Source organism: Cervus elaphus, chromosome 33, assembly GCF_910594005.1.
Source record: "Cervus elaphus chromosome 33, mCerEla1.1, whole genome shotgun sequence".
In the NCBI taxonomy this organism is placed as follows: Eukaryota; Metazoa; Chordata; class Mammalia; order Artiodactyla; family Cervidae; genus Cervus; species Cervus elaphus.
Genome location: NC_057847.1, coordinates 42,225,037 through 42,245,936, shown reverse-complemented (window position 1 = coordinate 42,245,936; position 20,900 = coordinate 42,225,037). Strand labels below are relative to the sequence as shown.

Here is a 20,900-nt window from a genome sequence, read left to right as displayed (position 1 = left end):
TTTCCTCCAGAAGTTCTGTGGAGAATGCAGGCAGTGAAATCCATGGTTTGCAGTATATGTGAGAAATTCTTTAAGAGGAATATACTTAAGGTGGCTATGGGGATTGAGAAAAACTTCCACGAGGAAGTGATACTTTTCTGAATTTTAAGAAGAGCAGCATAGCTGGGTGAGGCCAGTGGGGAAGGATATGGAGGAACATCGTGGTGAAAGGCAAGAAGGCACACGGGAGTACAGGAAGCCATTGTAAGGGAGAGTGAGCGCCGGGTGAGTGGAGGTGTGGAGTGACAAACACCGCCAGGATCTGAAGGATCAGGTGTGCCCTGCTAAGGGGTTAACTTTGAAATGTGTGAGCAGTGGGCATCTGGTGAGTGAAAACAGCATTTGACTCAGGGAACTCAGATTCTAGGGACCGTATTTGGTTAGTGGGAGAGTCTTGAATGGGGCTTCCTTGTGGCTCAGACAGTAAAGAATCTCTATGCTAATTTGAAGGAACCCAGGCTGAAAGTGAGGCATAGGAAAGAGAAGGTATATTACATATAGCAGTATCCATCTCTTTGCTCACAGTTCCCAGATAACTCCAATATTCACCAACTAGGTTTTCTTACATGTTTGATAGTTGTCTTGTGGCTTGGCCTTTTTATTTACTGTGTGCCAGCTCTTTCTGGTCTTTTGTTAAATTGTCCTCAATTTGGAAGTGAGTTAATAAACCAGTGTCAAGTGTTTTACAAATTCTGTTTTAAGAAAAATCTAGAGTTTTAAAAACTCAAGTAATGTGGGCTTTAAAAAATCTGTAATTGTCCAACTGGCTTATGTCAACATTTTGGAAAGAATATCAGTCTTTAAATCAGTGTAAGAGATATAAACCTTTGGGGGAGTGAAGGATGCCTGGTGCATGCATGCTAATTTTGTACTTACCCAGGTGGAAGAGAGAGAGGAATAGCCAAAGTTATAGATAGAACAAAGGGATGTCAACTGCAACCTGGTCTCAGTTTGGGCTTAGCTTGCCTCACTAATTCCATGTCAGAACGTCGGTGGTTTACTTATTTATTTCTAACCTGTATCATATTCAGCTCTTACTTTGACAAATCGCATTTTGATTTCTAGTCTGTGCTTTTGGCGTGTGCTTTAATGGTATTAGCCAACTCTAGACACATACTGAATTCATTATGTACCTTATGTATGTACGTAGTAATACTTCCTTTTAATGAACATACGGTCACGTCAAAGTGCTGTGAGGTTGTTTAACAAAAGCGTCTCTGTGCCGTGCTCCTCAGAAGTTTTGAGACGTATGTTAAGTTGAAGCCTAATGTGCTGCATGTTAAGTTGTATTTTAATGGAGTAATATATTATAATTTGACCTCTCCTTAAGGTAAAGAGTCTGTTTGGGTCTTTGATTCTTAGGCTTAGGTTTTTAACTAGGATTGAATATTTTTGACATTCAAAGTTTTTATTTGTGACCTGGTGAACCTAAAGCCCATAAAGTAAGTTTGACTTTGAATTTGCATCCTGAACTGTGGTATTGATGAAGGGTGGATGAGTGACTTTTCCTTAATCTCTATGGGCAGTAAGAAGAATCTACTCTTAAAGCTAGCTCTGTGGCAGCACTAAACCTTGGCTGGATCTGCTAAACTGTTTTTTACCCTTAAATAATGGATAGTAACTCGAGGGCAGGGCCAGGTTGGTAGGAACAGAGAAGTGAACCAGGAACAAGCAGGCTCAAGGTCTAGCCTGTCCGTGAGCACTCTTCTGAGGGAAGTGCTAATAGTCCTAACCACCTGTCTCAGCTGATTTGGCAACCCCAGAAATCCTGGTCCTCATCAGTGTGCAGGAGACTGATGGTGAGTCTGAGCAGGGAAGCAGTTTTCTCAGGAAAGCGATGCTCCATAGAGTCAAGTGCATTCTGGGGATTCTTTGGGAGACTGGGTATCTATGGAGGACACTAGGCATCTCCTTGAAATAGAGGGAGAGAAGTGAGTTCTTGAAAGAAGGGCTAAGGCACAATGTCAGAACTCCAGAGAAGCAAGCTGAGATGAGTGCAGAGGTCTAGTCCAAGTAGGAATGCTAGGGTCCAAGTCAGATACTGGGCCGGGACTCTTGTGTTTGGTGTATGTGGCGTAAGAGACTACAGCCTGGAAAACACAATAATTCCCTTATCTAGGAATTCCTGGTAGGCAGATAACAGTTTGAGGGCAGATTCTAATTCTGGAGAACTGGAACTCCTCATATATTGGCAAGTACCATCAGGATTAACTCAGGGACTGCTTAGGGCTGAGCCTGCAAGTTGATCTACACGGTTATAAGTGATTGTAGCTGGATGAGGGTGACTTGACCATCTCAGGTGGAAACTAGTATGACCTTTCTTTGACAATAACCACTGGCTAGCATTTCCAAGAAGACTTTGAAAACTGCTAGGAATATGGGCAAGAAACTCTACTCACTGGAACATGGTATTCTTTTTAATTTTCATTTTAAAATGAAAGTGAAAATATAAGTGACAGTTATGATATGTCCCAGCCCTGTATCTAAAAGTTAAAAGTAAAACTAATAAATATATTTTCAATTCAGTGTGGTATTGTATAATATCTAACTTTATTTTTTTTTATATTATAGGAAATGCTTAGAGATGTGAGGGTGGGGTCATTTGTTTTTAGTTAGTGTTTTTTACATTTGAGTCTTGCTTCATGTTACCATGCTCCAGAATTTCAGAAAGCAAGGGAAAATTTTTTGACATTCATTGAAACCTTTTTGAAAAAAATTGTTTTAATGGTACTCTTTAATTTTAATTTATGCAAGAGTTTATCAGAAATGAGGCTATAGCCTATTTATTGAATCTTGTTTAAGCTCTTAAATATTTATTAAGTGCAGGTATGAACCAAACTGTGTAGAATATTGGAAATGTCTTTTGTACTTGATTAAATCTATAGTCAGTTTGTTCTTTCCCCCAGAGAGGGCATTCTAAACGACCAAACAATGTTTAGAACGACCAAATGTTCTAAACAATGTTTTATTGGGGTGGCAAGTTTGATAACATGTGGTAGGGTAAAGGAAACTTCACATGAACCAAATTAACTCTAGCTTTGTCACTGGGAGCTCAGTCAGCATAATGGTGATGGTGGCAGCAAAAATCAAATCTTCCTTTCCTTCCCTCCTTCATTCTTCCCTGCTTCCTTCCTTCTTCTTTTCCTCCTTTCTCTTTTCCATTCAAAACTTTAATTCATTCCCAAGCTTTATTTAAGTATTTGTTGTTGTTTAGTCGGCCAGTTATGTCTGATTCTTTGCAACCCCATGGATTGTGTAGCCTGCCAGGCTCCTCCATCCACGAGATTTCCTAGGCAAGAATACTGGAGTGGGTTGCCATTTCCTTCTCCAGGGCATCTTCCTGACCCAGGGATCAAACCTGGGTCTTCTGCATTGGCAGGCAGATTCTTTACCCTCTGAGCTACCAGGGAAGCCTTTATGTAGGTATACTTGACAAACAAAATGGTTAAGATATTTAAAAGTATACAGTGTGATGATTGATATACATTGTGAAAGGATTCCCTTCATTGACTTTTAAATTTTAACTCTTTATTATCAGAACATGCAAACATACACACAGAAAAGTAGGGTTTTGAGCTGATATGTACATCTCTAGCTGTAACGGTTAGCAGCTCAAGGGTATTCTTACTTTATCTATTCCCTCTCTCCCTCTTTTTCTCTCTCCCTCCCCTCTCTCCTTTTTGCTTTTCCTCCTAGAGCAGAGGTTAAGTTCCTACCTGCCTCTTATTTTGTATGCTGAGAATTGTTTTTACATTTTTAAATGGTTAAATTTTGTGGCATGGAATTATATAAAATTTAAATTTAAGCATCCATAAACTAGAGCTTTATTGGGACACAGCCTCGCTAATTCATTTAGGTGTTGCCAACAGCAGAGTTGAGTAGGTCAATAGAGAATGAATGGCCTATATAGGAAAAGTATGCCATTCCCATATCTAGAAGATTTAAAGCATATTTAACAGATAACAATTATTCTTTATTTTTAAAAACAATTTAAAGCTGCCGTGCCTTTATTATTGATATATCCAACTAATTTAAAGACAGTTTTTTTCAATATCATCTAATCCAATGTCCATATTCAAATTTTGTATGAGATATAGGTTGGCCAGCTAGAAGTTGAAGTATTATTGAAGGTTAGAGCAATGAAACAAAACTTTTCTATGCATGTGTCAGGAAGTGGATTGTTGTTGTCTTTTACTTAAAGTGAACATTTTCAAATTAGATAATAGGATGCAGTTATCTAATATATTTTCTAGTCTTCTGAACAGTATGAACAATCATCCTGAATCATCAGTCAGTTACAACTCAAGTTACTTTCTCAAAGTATATGTTTTTTTTTTTCTTATTGTGTCTAGTCTTTTTTTTTTCCTCCTTTGTGTTCATCTTTCCAGAAGAGCAAATCTGTTGGCTTTAAAAATATGGCTGAGCATCTGGCATAGTATTTGATGTATGCAGTTGCAAAATTGACATAATTTCACTGATGACTGTTAATACATTGTATATAAACTTCCTGTTTTTTGTTTTTTTAAATCTGAGAGATGTCAGATATTCTACTAGCTGTTAGGGAGTAGGTAATGACATTAAAAGAAGGGCCCTGTTAAGCTCTTTCTCACAGTATTTGTACCTTTGTCTTCTGCCTCAGCACGTGATCTTGGCTGTAAAGATTCACAGTATCTGTTTTTTCACTTCTCTCAGAGTGATAAGGCTCTGCTATATTGATTGGCACTAGGACTATGCCTGCAATGCAGGAGACTAGGGTTCAATCCCTGGGTTGGGAAGATACCCTGGAGAAGGGAATAGCAACCTACTCCAGTACTCTTGGCTGGGAAATCCCAGGGACAGAGGTGCCTGGAGGGCTACATGGCATCACAAGAATCAGACATGACTTAGCAACTAAACCGTGCTCTAACCTGATCATTTCAGGGTAAGTGGCAAAAAAGTTGGTGTTAACTCTGAGGTGTGCCCAGCGATCACGTGGGTCTGTGAGGCGGTGTGTACTGGACTTGGGCATTCTGGGTCTCCAGGCCCACTGTTCTGCCTGGGCTGAGAGTTAGCATGCTTTTCATGCTCATGTGAGTGCACATTCTTTTCAATCAGGACGTTGTGCCCTGGTCAGACTGATTCGATAACAACTTGATAAGGTGTGGAATCTTCCTGTGATTAGAGGGAGAAATCCGATAAGATACACTACTCACTTGCAACAGATAAAGCTTCTCAAAAGACTGCTTCCAGTTAGAATTCCCCAGCTGGTCCTTAGGACACGGTTCATGTATTTATTATGTAGCTCACACTCGGAATCACCCCTGGGGCTGGTGGAACCATTGCAGCAGGTTTGTGAAAAGTTGTGTGCATGTGCTCACACATGAATGAAGGAAGGGAGCCTAGAAGGTGGTTCTGGGTAAGCGAAAGGATTTACTCACTCACTTTGGCCCGTCCTTTGATGAGAGGTCGATCGTTCCCCCTTGAAGCCTTTCCTTTCCTTCCTCACAGAATTTGGTTTTCAGTTGGCTTATTTGACATTTTGTGATGGCAGCTTATAAAATTGGTAGAGCTGGAAGGAACCAGAGAGATCCTGAAGTGCCACTCTGTGGTTTGAGCAGTGAGGAAACTGAGGCACAGGGCTTGGTACTAGGCCCAGGTTTTTAGTCACAAGCAAAAGACTCAATCAGTAAAGAATCCACCTGCAATGCAGGAGACCGGGGTTTGATTCCTGGATTAGGAAGATTCCCCTGGAGGAGGAAGAAATGGCAACCCACTCCTGTGTTCTTACCTGTGAAATCCCACAGACAGAGGAGGACTGTAGACAGAGGCTACAGTCTGTGGAGTTGCAAGAGTCAGGACACGACTTAGCAACTAAACCATCAAAAGAAAAAGAAATTGGGCTGACTTAAGGAGAAAAGAACTTTTTGAGAGGACCTTGAACAAAAGGCAGAAATACTGGGAAAGCTGCTGAAGACATAAACAATTGCAGCAGTCAAAGCTACAGGCCAACACCGTATCCTAGAACTGGTGCCCTGAAGATGTTCATGCTGACGACTACCCCTCTGGCAGTGTGTCTGCCATCACTGTTCACATCTCTGTCTTTTTCCCCTAGAACAGGATGGTGCTGCTGTTATTTTGCCTCCACCATCAGATTGGATGCTCCGTGTCCAGTTCTCTGGGTCACTAGCTCTAGATTGAAATCTATGTGGAGAGCATCTGATTGGTGGAACGGGGTTAAAGTTCTGTGTCCGTGGGTGGAGGTATAGACTCTGCCTCTTACAAGGCCTATGTAATGGCTGATGGGTGGATGTAGGAAAGCAAAAACAAGCAAAACCCAATATCTGTTACAGAAACACATCCAGTTAGTGACTCTTTGCGGCTTTAGAACTTGGGCCTTTTGACTTTTCTTAGTTTATAGCAACTGTTGATTTCCTTTGCAAAAACTGGCAGAGGCTCCCCATTTTTAAAGGAAAATGTAGTCCTCTGGATGAAAACTTGGTGATTGTAATACTTTGAAACCCTCTGTTATCCTATCAATGCAATTTTTCTTTTAGATTGAAAACCATTCTCCTATCTTCCTGTCCTTTGTGGCACCCAGAAAAGAATACTTGCTCATCAGTGGTAAAATGTGGAGAGAGAGAGAAAGAGAAACAAAAAGCATTGTTCAGGAAGTGCACACAGATTAGAGATTAGTTGACACGTTTCAGGAGAAGTTTGCCAGATTGATGAGCAGAAACTATTTAGAACTAGAAAATGTACTGAGCTTTTTGTTTTTTTTTTTTTTTTTAAAGAATTTTGAGCAGTAACAATACATTTCAATTAAGGTACAAAATTGTCTTGACTTTTCAGTGCATTTTTTAACTTTTTAATAATAGTTAATATTTATTGAGAACTGTGATGTCATGTGGAGTAGGAAATGGCAATCTACTCCCGTATTCTTGCCTGGAAAATTCCATCAACTGATCATCCTGGCAGGCTATAGTCTATGGGGTCACCAAGAGTCAGACATGACTGAGTGATTGAGCATGTGATATCATAACATACATTCTATCTCACTCCTCACCCTCTATCAATCCCACTGTTATCCACCCTGTACATATAGTGACTTGAACCTTAGAGGAAGCAACTAGCATGAGGTTTCGTGGTTGGTAGAGATGAGGCTTGAACTTAAGCCCACTCCTATGAAGGAAGCTTTGTGAATCTTCCTGTAACATAAAGAGAGGAAAGGAGGTGTGTCTGGAGCACCATGCTGGGTGATATTGTAGGAAAACTGCAGACGAAAGAGAAAGGGAAAATGCTAAGAAATGGTGAGAATTTTTGGAACTTGCAACCTTTCCAAGTTAGACTGTAAACTTGCTCTTGTTCTCAGAGTCTTGGGGCAGTCTGGGGCCAGTGCATTTTAGTCTGCTCCTCACAGTGATACTTAGCTCACTGCCTGGTGCTTAATAAGGTGTTTAATATATATTTGTTAAAGAAATAAATCTCAAGCGTCCTCAGGTCAGTCACCTTGGGTTAAGATGCTGTGCATGCCACATTGCTACTCTCAGTAAAGAAAGACCCATATCCTTGGAGGTGCTTATCGTGACTTTGGTGCATGTCACAAACAACCACGGAGGGTGACCTGTGGCTTTAGGCCACAAAATTATGTGGTCTGTCAAAGAGTCTCCAGAGTGTCGTGCTCCCTGACTTTTCAACTGCATTTCGACTAATTTTTGTCACATTTTCTTTTTTTCTTCCTTGCAAGTATAAAAACTTATTTTTGACTTGTGCTAGAGAGAGAGTTAATTGGTCTGGATAGGCATGGGAGGTGATGGGCTTCTCCAGCATAAACGGATGTATAGACATTTTTGTACAGATGAGAGCAAATGAATCCCTGGAGCTTTCTGTTGTTTGCAGTTTAAAAGTGGTTTATTTTCATTCAAATCTAGCTAGATTCCTAAGTATCTGAAAAGTACAAAACTTACTCTTCATTAAATTCATGTAAAACTTTTTCAATAAAGGAAAGCCCTGAGGGTATAGAAACTTTATGTACTTAAATATGTCATGTGAAGGCACTTCACAGTGTTTCGTTTACATGGGGCCAGAGACCACAGATCCATGCTGATTGCTAATTATTCAGATTGTAAATAGCTTATTTGAGAACCTAGGGTGAGACAAAGGAAAGATGAAGGAACAAAAGGCCCACGATAATGAAAAGGATATTGCAATGAGAAAGGCTGGGTAGAATTGTGATGTAGGTCACATTCTGTGCCTGTATTTAATTGTACCTTTGTATTTAATAATAACAATGATTACATGCTTAGGGCTAACAGGTGTCATTTGCTGAGAACTGTAGTATGGATAAGTGACAGCAAATTATTCCAATTCATAAACTTTGAATATAATGCTTTTGTTTTGAATTTCACCAGTCTATACTAGAAGATATTTCCTGCAAAATTGTATATCAGCCTAGGAAGATTTTTAAACCTAATTCCTGATAAGTATATATGAAATATGAATAACTAAAGTATAATGAAAAAAATCACTTTGCAGAGATTAATTAAATGTGGTGGTCCTAATACCACAGTCACATTTCTGATAGCTTATGCTTCATATAAGCTTTGGATATAATTGCACATTAGTAAGGATTAAAGTTTATAGGTGGTGGTCTCTGCATTTTCTCTACTTGTTGCTTATCTTGACCATTTTCCCTAACTGCCCCACTTTCCCTAACTCCCCAGGGAGTTGCTTTCCCTGCCCACTGTGTTCCCTTCTGTGGCCATTATTGCAGTTTGTAATTGTCTTATTAATTTGTTTCACTTGATTTTACCTGTCCTCCCTCTTAGAATGTAGTTCTATAGAACAGAGACCAGTGTTAGGTTATTTTCCCTACTCAGTGGATCCCTAATGCCTATCATCAGGAAGATGTTTGAATAGTTTTACAAGGTAAGGTAAGATGTTCCATGGAGTAGGAATATGATGAGTGAAAAGTCAGAGGTGTGAAAGAGCAGAGTTTTATTTAAGGATGACCACTTTATTTGGGCTTCCCAGCTGACTCAGTGGTAAAGAATCTGCCTGCCAAGCGGTAAAGAATCTGCAAGAGACAGGAGATGCAGGTTCAATCCCTGGATCAGCAAGTGGCTACCCACTCCAGTATACTTGCTTAGAAAATTCCATGGACAGAGGAGCTTGGCAGGCTACAGTCCGTGGGGCCACAAAGAATCAGACACCACTGAGCAACTGAGCACAGCTCAGTTCAGTCCAGTCGCTCCGTCGTGTCCGACTCTGCGACCCCACGGACTGCAGCCCGCCAGGCCTCCCCGTCCCTCACCACCTCCTGGGGCTTGCTCAGACTCGTGTGCATCGAGTCAGGGATGCCATCCAGCCACCTCATCCTCTGTCGTCCCCTTCTCCTCCTGCCTTCAGTCTTTCCCAGCATCAGGGTCTTTTCCAATGAGTCAGTTGTTTGCATCAGGTGGCCAGAGTATTGCAGTTTCAGCTTCAGCATCAGTCCTTCTGATGAGTATTCAGGACTGATTTCCTTTAGGATTGACCGGTTTCATCTGCTTGCAGTCCAAGTTGTCCCACAAAATAATCACTAATCTGTTTCCTATTAATATAGGAAAATAAATTGTGTTCTTAATAGCCATCTTAGAATGCAGTCTCAAAGACTGACCTGCTTTTAAGCTGGGACTAATTTTATTAGAAAATTGGCTATATTGCCTATGTAAGTTATGTGTGTTCACAATTCCACATAAAACCATAAAACCTGAGTAGCATAAAAACAATTAGAAATTATTATGCATGCAGTCTAGAGCCCGGGAACCACAGCTGCTGAACCCACACACAGAGAGTAGTCCCTGCACTCTGCAACTAGAGAAAAAGCCCATGCAGCAATGAAGAGTCAGCACAGCCAAAAATAAATAAATAAAATGATATTTTAAAAAAAAAAGACACAGCCAAGAATAACATGCCCAGGTTAACCTGCTTGGTACCAGGGGGATGATGAAGGCCTGTGGTGAGTCATCCCAGCAGAGCCATCCTACACCAGCTGATAGACAGGAGAAGGGACCAGAAGAATCTCTCACCCAACCCCAGACAAGAGCCACCTAGATAAACACTCCAGAATCACATCTGCTAACATTCCCTTGGCCAAAACAGTTTCACGTGTCTGGGTCCAGAGTCAGAGTGGGAATCAATGCTATGAAGACTTTTTGACAATGGGCATGGATACGGAAGGGTGAAGAATTCGGAGAACTTTGGCAATATAGTATGTGGCTGATAAAGGCTAATCAAATCAAGATTTCTTTATAATTCTAGATCCGATGGAAGAATATGATTTTTCACTTTATTTTTCTGGTGTCTTTGTAAAACGCTTATCTTTTGGTCTTTCTTAATCCTGTGATTTTTAAAAGCAAAGTCAGAAAAAATCACAAATAAGGATAAAATTGAAGTGAAATCTTGAGATAGCTAGCTATTGAAGAGTAGCTATTACCTGGTTGACTCAAAAGTTCATTCAGGTTCTTCTATAACATGTCACAGAAAAACTCAAACAAACTTTGCGGCCGGTGCAGTGCATGCATTGTGTAATTTCAGAGGTACCCACCCAGCCTCTCTTTGTTTATAGGATGCTGAAATCCAGAGGAATGCAGTGCATTCCCCCAACCAGGTTAGTGATTCACTCAAAACTTGTTACGCCATTATCCCAATCCAGAGCCATTCTCTGCTGTATCTTTTCTTTTTTTAAATAATTTTATTTATTTATTTATTTTGGCTGTGCTGGGTCTTCATTGCTGCCTGGGGTTTTTCTCTAGTCGCAGAGAGCAGCGGCTACTCTCTAGTTGCAGGTGTGTGGGTTCTGTAGTTGTGGTTCCCAGGCTCTAGAGCACAGGCTCAATAGTTGTGGCAGATGGACTTAGTTGCTCCCTAGCATGTGGGATCTTCCCAGATCAGGGATCGAACCCGTGTCTCCTGCACTGGCAGATGAATTCTTATCCTCTCAGCCACCAGGGAATGCCCTCTGCTGTATCTTGTAAGGTATATTCTTCTAAAACTGCTTCATGTGTCTCTCTGACCCCCTCCACTCCCCACACAAATAACCATTTTTATAAATAATTTACTTTGGGGGGAGATTGCATTGTTATTATAATTTACCTGAAAAGTATGTTCTCATTTGACTTTTTCTTTGCAAGCTTACTCATCCTACGTAATTAAACCAGAATTTAGTAATTGCCTTTCGTACAGATATACACACACACCTATTTTGTTCTGCCTCTACTTCACTCTTCCCTTGAGAAAGGGGTATTTTAAATATAATGATTCTATTAAATCAGTTTGAATTTGGTACCTTAGCCTTTAATTACCTTTGCGGGACTGTTAAGAAGCTTCCCGAGAGAGGTCATTGTGTCACTGTCAGTTTGAAACAATGAAGCGTATGCCCTGTGGATTTTGTTAGAAATGGGATTAATGCTTCAGGGAGGTATTCTTTGTCCTCCTGCATCCTTCTTCCCCATGGTAGACTAAGTCACATGAATGCATAACACCCAGGTCAGGGCACAGGGAGGTGGAAAGAAATACTCTCAGCACATTTTTTTTAATTGGTAAAGTTATGATCACATTTTTTTAATAAATATTTAATTTTAGTTAATCAGCTTTTTTTTTTTTTTGCTAACAATTCGACTTTCTGTATGGGTTTCTGGGTCCATGGATAGGTCTGTGACTATCTATGTAAATGACCATTTAACAGTAGGCTGTAAAAGAAGATTATATGTAGAATTTCAGAGCATCTTGGAATTTTAGATCTGAAGGACCAGGAAAATACCAGGTAATTTGTTGGGGTTTTCTCATATTTATACATTCTTCATACTCTTTATACATTCAATGCTTATTTCTCTCTCTCTCCCCCCCCTTTTTTTTACCAGCTATTTTGCATGTTAACTTAGTTGCCAAACTTTGAAACCCTCTAAGGAGAACAATATTGCTCTGTCTCCAAAATATTTATATTTGAGGCCTATCTTGTAGTAGAGAATTACATCTTAAAAATGTTTTTCACTTTAAAATATCTCTCACTATAGAACGTGTAAATCTATGGCTGATTCATATCAATGTATGACAAAACCCACTGAAATGTTGTGAAGTAATTAGCCTCCAACTAATAAAAAAATAAAAAAATAAAAAAAATAAAAATAAAAAATAATTAGAATGTAAAAAAAAAAAAATATCTCTCACTATCCTGGGTGCAAAACCATTGTGGACTAAGGTAAAATCCTTCTCTGTTACTACTGACCTTCATTCTCTTTGGTGGGTAGATTTTACATTTTGTTTTCCTAAACAAGGAAAAACAGTTATAGTCCCACCTCTTATGTGCTTCCTCGCATCTGAGTTGTAAGTTCAGTATGTGCACATATGTAAGATTTCAAGTGCAAAAGGAGAACAGAGTAGGAAACAGATTTTCACAGTCCCAGTCTGGGTCCTTGCATAAGTGCCAACATAAAGCGATTCACTGATCAGTGAATAGTCTCGTGTTGCCTGGCTCTGAGGAAAAGGATTTGAAAATCCAAACTTAATAAGCAGATCAGTTGGGTGGGAGAGTTGATATTATTGTTTTGCATTCCAATAACATGCAGTGTTATCAAAAACATTTTTCTTCAGCAGTAAAATTACAGGAGGCATATAGATACCTTTCAGAATGTCAGGAAAAGGAGTTGGGGGGAATTTAGTTAAGAATAGTGAACATATACCACTTATCACAGGAACCATACACTGTGAGCCTCTGGGTATCTCAGGGTAAAGGGTGAATTTAATGTTGGTCGGGGAGTGGGAGGTCAGCCCTGAATCAAAGCAGGTACTTGAATTAAGCTTAATGTCTGGAAAGAAGGGGACTCCTGGGTAGAGGTGTGAACTCCTAGGCCCAGAAGAAAGTCAAGTTACTTAATTCCTCAGTTTTTAGGAGCTTATAATAACTGTGTTTGCATTTCCCAGTGAAGCACAGGGCAACTTGTGGGTTAAGTCTAGAGGGAATCATTCATATCCATTTCTCATTCTGCCTCACTTATTCAACTTAAATATGAAGGCTAGTTTGGGTTTAAGTGTAGATTTTACACACTTCTGGGGTCTCCCTGCTTCCCTCAAGTTTATTGCCACCAACTTACTGATAAAGTGATTTTTTTTTTTAACTTTAGACAAAGCATTCTGTTTTATATGTAGAGATAATACTGTAAATCTATAAGGGCTATAAGATTTATATAAATCTGGAAGACTGTAAAAATCTAAGACTATAAATAAACCTGTTTATTTAACACATTGAATGGAATTTGGCTAAATGTAACACTTCCTGAATACCTGTTCTGTGCTTGGTACTAATGAGAAAGATAAAAGATGAAAAGTAAGACTTCCTGCCTTCCCATGACAAGGCCAAGGAGACATGGAAATCATGCAGTAATTACAGTGGAATGTTACTTACAGGATAACAGAAGTGTCCCTGTATCTTTCTCACCATTAAGTTCCCTGCATTTGTCACGGTGCCTGAATCATAACTGAGGCTTATCATTTTTTAAAGTTGATGGATACATGGATGACTAGTTTCATAAAGACTGTAGAAATGGTATGTACAAGGTACAATATGGATTCAGAAGATGGGATGAACAACTTGGCCTTGGAGGGGTTCAGTACAGATAATGAAAGTCTTTATGGGGAGATTTTTGAATCAGCTCATGGGAGAGAAATAGGAGTTGTCTAGAGCTTCCAGGATGGTTTTCCAGCCAAAAGGATTCGTGTGGACAAAGGCAAGGAGGTGTGAAATGACATGGATGTTCAAGAAGTTGTAAATAATTTTTTTCAAGAATAAAGGGAGTGGAAGATTGCAGGGAGAGCCTTCATAAATAAGTGACATTTCTGATTCGAGTCAAGGCAGGTGCTGCTGGCTATAAGGGTAAGCGTGCAAAATAAAGAGCAAAGAGACTTGTTTCCACCTCACATTTTTAACTGAGGTTCATCTTATTTACCTTCAAAAGTATTGGCATTTGGAAGCTAATTCAGGAGGTGTATCTTAGTATAAGTGGTATATCTTAGCATAGAAACAATAGAGCCTGATGAACTATACAAATACTGTTCCAATGAGATTCTATAATTGGAAAATATATTAAAAGAAAGATTGTGTATTTTCAAAAGTTAGTTTCATTACTGGATGATCATTAAATAGATATACAGTATATCACTTTACAGGGGCTTCTCTGGAGGCTCAGTGGTAAAGAATCCACTTCAATGCAGAAGATGTAGGTTCAGTTCCTGGTGTCGGAAACATTCTCTGGAGAAGGAAATGACAACCCACTCCAGTATTCTTGCCTAGAGAATCCCATGGACAGAGGAGACTGGTGGGCTACAGTCCATGGGGTTGCAAAGAGTAGGACACTACTTAGCAACTAAACACTAACAACAGTATATCACTTTACAAAGGGATCTGTCATTTAATAAATGGATTTCTGTCTGGTTCCTAGGAACAGTGATGTCATATAGGATTTAAAGTAGTTGATTTACATGTGGCTTTCTCACCCTGTGTCTAAGTCGAGGCACACTTGCACTGGTGAGAGTTTTCCTACCATAGGAACATGACTTGGATTTCTTGTGCTACCCCTTAAATGTTTCATTGCTATGTACTAGAAAGATTCGGTGGGATGGGTACTTTCTTTAATTTAGATGTATAATCTGTTTGTATGCTTTTAACTTTATGGATCATATTTTCCAATTTTAAATGAGGCCACATTAATAAAAGTGAGTTTCTTAAACTTAATTTTAAATACACCTACTATTTTAATTGTACCATTAGGGTCATGCTAGGTGAAATTGATAGAAATGCTGCCCCTCTTCTCTTTCCACTTAAAGTTCAGCTGCTGCTGCTGTTGTTTCCTTTCTTCTACTTTCATTTTACTCATCTTTGGATAAAATAACTCCTTATTTTGCATGTCAAGGTTTAATGTATGTTCTTAACTTGATAGAGACTTTAATTTTGAGGGAAAGGTTCTTGGCTGATTGCATTAGTTTAGCAGTTCTAGAATAAGATGTCTGTGGGGAGGGGCGACAGGGTCCTGTCATTGATTCTCTCTTTATAACTGTGCCCTTTTAGCTGCATCCGATTACCTGTGGTGCTTCTGACCCGGCACAGACTGAATCACAAGGAAGAAACTTTACATAAACCATTTATACTAAATGCTTGGTATGCCGGCAACATAAATCAACAACAATATCCATTATAAATTCATCCCTTTATCAGTATTATCTTGATAGAACTGATCCCAATGTGTGGGAATTTGAACTCTGCTGCAATACATCTAGTCCTGTGTAATTAATTATTCAGGGCACAGAGAACCTGGCCCCTGCGATGTAGAGTAATTCTTCCTGGTCAGCGTTAACTCCACTGGCAATAATAAATAGAAAAAGTCTCTAGTGATGCCAGTATTTTAAAGTGATTAATCATCTTTCCCCGCTTCACCTCCCCCTCAGTTTTCTTTAACTAAGATTTTTCAGCAATAAATCTTTAACAATACAGGTAGGAATTGTTCTGTAATTAAATTTTGCCCTGCTTAATTTCTTACCTTTTATGTACGACAGAAACCAAAAAGTTAACATTTTAAGGAGGTCTGATTGAAATTCAAACCCAGAAAACTCCTTTTATAGAATACTGAGAGATTCTCTATGGAAGATTAAGCTCTTGATTTTGAATATTAGATAGAGCACGTATTCATAAAAATTGTTAATCAACACCAGTTGGAGTGTCAAATATTCTGAAGTTTTGAATTACTTCACTTTCGTGTGTATGGGTTGTCTGTATTAGGAAAAGCCTGACATATACATATGTTCCCAAACGGAGAGAATAATTACTTATTTCGTAACTTGCAGATAATTGATGTGAGCTCTGTAGGAAAGGGAGACTTTGCATCCTTTTGTGGTACACAAAGTGCAATTGCGGAAGTGGCAGGTAAATGCCTGACTGAGAATGACCATGTATTTCCAAATCGTGCCCTGTAGAGCTGACCAGCCATCAAGTCTATTCCACGTGACAGGGACAGATATGATATATCTGTTGTGACACACTTCTCTGCCACCAGTCTGTGGCTTGAGGTGACTCCTGTCCCTCCTCTGATGCTTCCTCCCGCTGCAGGACAACACAACGACGCACGGATGAACCTTGCCATTGCTCTCACCGCTGCCAGATATGGGGCTGCCACGGCCAATTACATGGAGGTCGTGAGTTTGCTCAAGAAGACAGACCCCCAGACAGGGAAAAAGCGCGTGAGTGGTGCACGGTGTAAGGATGTGCTCACAGGTATGCAAAGGCTCCGGCAGGGCAGATTTCTTAGCATCTTGCTTTGTCCGTACAATGACTGAATGATAATTCCTCTGTCACTTCTCTTTTATTGACGCCAGATTTCAGAGTCCTATTACCTATATTCCTTATTGTCAACAGCAACTTGTTTTGCATGAAAATTTTCCTTTGTGGAACCTGGCAATTTTTTTCCTCTTTGTGTTAAACATTAATGATGATCATGATAATAATGTCTGCAAAATTCCCACAGCTATGAATGCATTATGTTTTCTTTACAAAAACATGTTATTAAGAAAAGTCAATAAATGTGGCAAGTTTCAAAAAGTATCCTTTAGGTGACAGAAGCAGTGTGTTTACTTGCCGTTCAAGTCAATCACTTTAACTTTGGTGAGATTTGCTTGCCTGTCCATTTTTGTGACCTCTTGGGCGAAGTTTCAGAATTACATCGTTTCCTTCAAAACCACTGCTCACACTTTTGAGTTTTAAGGAGAAAGCGGCTCATTTACTCACTTTCTTCCTATTTGGCACTTTAATGCCGGGCATTTTGCAGACTAGAATGAGAGCTGAAATGAAAAAGCAGCGTGAAAAAAAAAAAAAGAAAAAGCAGCGTGCTTTTTTTCCTGCAGTTTGGACTTGTTGGTTAAATGTACTCACATGCAGGCTTGTTGTGTGGCTTCTCAATGACTCTGGTTGCCTGTATCACTCAAGTGATAATACATACTCCACCATAAATTAATAGATGAATTAATAATCTAAAGCATCAGTGAGCAGAGAAACAAATGGGGTGTGTGACTGACGCTGCTTTCTTTCACAGGGGAGGAATTTGATGTGAGAGCCAAGTGTGTTATCAATGCCACAGGACCTTTCACAGACACTGTGCGCAAAATGGATGATAAGGACACCACAGCTATCTGCCAGCCGAGTGCTGGCGTCCACATCGTGATGCCTGGTTACTACAGGTACCCGTGTTCCCGCTCATGCGTCATCGCCAGAGAAGGAGGGCTGCAAGAAATTGTCTACACGTATTCTTGTAGCATACCTTTCTTAATAATAGATGGTATAACTCACTGTTCAAAATGAGGAGAAATGAGTGAAAAAACAGCTCTTCCAAAACACAAAACGCAAACCGGTCTTGAGAATTTCTTAGTTTTTATGGCAATACTCCTTTTTATGAGTTAGTGATTTGGAATCTGTTTTTGTACTTTTTTCAGCGTACTCATCATCAGAGGCTAAGTCTTAGTATTTTTGAATTTTAATTTTCATGAAAACCCTAAAATTAATTTTGTAAAAATGTCCATAAAAGACATTTACATGAAAGCACTAAAAACTTCATTTTATAAAATGCCCAGACTTGCTTATGAAGAATCTGAAAATGAGGACCAAATATTCTTATGTTTATAATTTTTGAAATATATTTTGAAAAATAATTTATAATTTCTGATTTATCATTTTGGCAAAGATAATCAGAGGTAGAGAAATGGGCAGGGATAGAGATGAAATAAGAACAGCTATTAATTGAAAATCCTTTAAGTGGGGTGTTGCACATGAAACTGCAATTTTTATGTGCATTTGAATTTTTAGTATTTTTTATTTTTAATAAATTTGAGAAGAAACGTGTATGATCCTAAGAAACTGATAATGATTAACCCTAATGTACATTTCAAAACATCTGGGGAAAAATTCATGTGTCTGTGATGAATATGGAACATTTTTTTTGCATATGTGGCAATCTAATAGGCAAACTAGTACATAATTCTGTGAAATCATGATTTATGTTCAAGGTATTCATTAAGACATCATTTGTAGTTAAGAAATATTAGAAGCCACGTAAGTTTCTAACCTTAGAAGGATGGATGAGTAGATTATGGTGTATCTGCACAAGGGAGTATTATATGGCCATTAAAAATTCTGAGTAATTTTAGTGTCCTAGGAAAACCCGAGAGATACAGTTTTAATTTAGAGTGGAGGATACAAGATTGTATGTGTAACATGATCAAACGTTGTATAAGTATCTAGAAAAAGATGAAGTATTTTAAATACCAATGGTGATTGCCTGTAGGTGATGTGATTATATGTAAAAGGTTATAATTTCTAGGTAATGTGGTTAAAATGGGAGTTATCGCTTCTATATTCTAATAATTTTCCCTAAAAGACCTATTTTTAATATTTGATAAAACAGATATACAGATCCATGATATTTCATTTAATATCTGCATTCTTCTAGAATGCTATCCCACCATGTAATATATGATGCTGCCTTATTAGTTTTCCACTAAGTCTTCTTGAAGAGAGTCCAAGATATTGTACCAAGCACACTTCTAATGAGAAAGATATCACACTTCTACCAAGAAGAATATTAACGAAATTTCGTATCCACTAGCTTCCAAGGTTTCTTTGTTGTTTTCTAAATGTCTACATATAATTGATAGACAGTCATTAGTGTTTTCACTTACAACTGTAGAGACCATGGTGCTTCCAATCTCAATAATAAAAACTTATGCAGTGGTGCTTAATAAAGTTTTAAAAACTGTTGAGCAAAAGTTTAGTTCAAATGAAAAGGAGAGAAGTAAATATATGTACATGTTGCAAATGTTTCTTGTATATAGAGGTTTTCAAAAATAGCTTCAGACACAATTATATGCATTTATTTTGTGTTGGATAAAATAAAAATTTGCAAGGTCAGCTAGTTTGTAAGTTTTTGGAAGCATTTTCTTTTAGCAGTACAGACGTAGTACCTGAAGTATAGACACACACACGTCACCAGAATCCTCACATTCGCTTCGATCTTACTTGTGCACTGTGTTTCATGTCTTTATTCTTGTCCCGTGATACCAGAGGACACATTAGTGTTCTATATTATTCCCTATGTTATTTCTGCCACTTCATAATGACGCTGTTTGGGACAAGCCAGTTTGTTCTGTAAACCTTAGTTTGCCTGTCGTTAAAATGTGAAGACATTCCACTCTTTCCAGTATACAGACAAAGACAGTATGGAATATGATAAGGTGATACCTTGGTAAAGAACTTTCTGGTTTGTTCATCACTTTACCCCTTGTTAACTGTGCAACTTTGGGAAGCTGCTCATTTTCAGCTTCTGGTTCCTTATCTCACGGTAGTTCCTAATTTGTGTACATTTTGACAATGTTTGTTTGTTTATTTTTTCTTTATTTTCTTGACTGCTACATCCATAGCTCCTGGTACTTTATCTAGTACATAATAATGACCAGTAAATACTTTTTGAATGAGTTCTACCAACTTTTTGTGTTAACTTGCCCAAATTGAGATTGTTCCTTTTTCTAATTAAAATTTTAATCTTATACCTATAAGGGAATTTTAAATATATAGATATTAAAATAGTAAACAAACTATGATTTTTCTTTTTACTGCCTAGATAACTCCCGTAGACAAAAATAAACAAAAGTAATCACTATAGAAAAATAGAAAGATATAGAACGAAAAGTGAAAGTCTCCCTCTTTTCCCCCATGTCCCCAGCTTCAGTTTTTGATAATGCTTCCTTCTGATTTCTTCCATAAAATTTTATGTTTATACTCGCACAAATGTATATCCTTTTAAACTTTTTTCATGAAGGAACTCATGCTATACATATGTTCTGTACTATGCTTTATAATATGCTAACAACAGAGCAGACAGGTGGTTTTTAAGAAATATAAATATATATCACCTGCATGTAATATTTTCAAAACAGAATGTCTTTCTTAATCCTAAAAATTAGACATTAGTTTCAGAGCCGTCGGAGAAGGCAATGGCACCCCACTCCAGTACTCTTGCCTGGGAAATCCCATGGACGGAGGAGCCTGGTAGGCTACAGTCCATGGGGTCGCTAAGAGTCGGACACGGCTAAGCAACTTCACTTTCACTTTTCACTTTCATGCATTGGAGAAGGAAATGGCAACCCACTCCAGTGTTCTTGCCTGGAGAATCCCAGGGACGGGAGCCGGTGGGCTGCCATCTATGGGGTCGCACAAAGTTGGACACAACTGACGTGACTTAGCAGTAGCAGTTCAAACCCATGCCTGTAAGTTGTAAAAGTGTTAGTCACAGCTGGGTCTGTTTAAGATGCAGTAAGTGATCTTGTTCTACTTTGGGAGAAATTAATATCTCCGTTTTTAGCACCTTGAACCACAACCACTAAACATCCTGTGGGGAACCTTAGAGGAGTGGTCTGGCAGCCCAGTTCCTGTTCAGTCTCTGTTTGCAAATGAGTCCCTTGGTTTGGGATTACAGTCTGGGTTAATTGTTTGGTCCCTCTTTCAGTACTGACTTTGAGCAGCTGTATCGCTGGCATCCGAGGGTTGGTTTTTCTCTCCATATCAAATTGTTCTCTTGGGTGGGTGAGGTCAAGAGATCTCAGACTGAAATAGCTCTCTGGATTTCTCAGTCAGTCTTCACTCAACAGCTGTAACTCAAGGGTTCTACTAGGTCCTCAGAGATGAGTAAGACCTTATGGTGCTGCCCTTATAAGCCACCTAATAATAACTTAAGGCCTAGCATTTCAACTAGAACCTGATTAGTTTGACAGCACAGTGACTTCAGGAGCCACTGATTTATTGAGTGTAGGCA

The 20,900-nt window shown here is 38.9% G+C and overlaps 1 protein-coding gene across 5 annotated transcripts in view; it reads left to right on the top strand.

Moving 5' to 3' along the window:
• Positions 1 to 20,900, top strand: part of GPD2 (glycerol-3-phosphate dehydrogenase 2) — a 224,478-nt gene that overhangs the window by 173,414 nt on the left and 30,164 nt on the right. For all 5 annotated transcript variants that reach the window (XM_043894645.1, XM_043894644.1, XM_043894647.1 and 2 more), the window contains 2 exons: positions 16,154 to 16,318; positions 17,133 to 17,277. In XM_043894645.1, the coding sequence (XP_043750580.1) occupies positions 16,154 to 16,318; positions 17,133 to 17,277 (310 nt within the window). The remainder of the gene's footprint in view (positions 1 to 16,153; positions 16,319 to 17,132; positions 17,278 to 20,900) is intronic.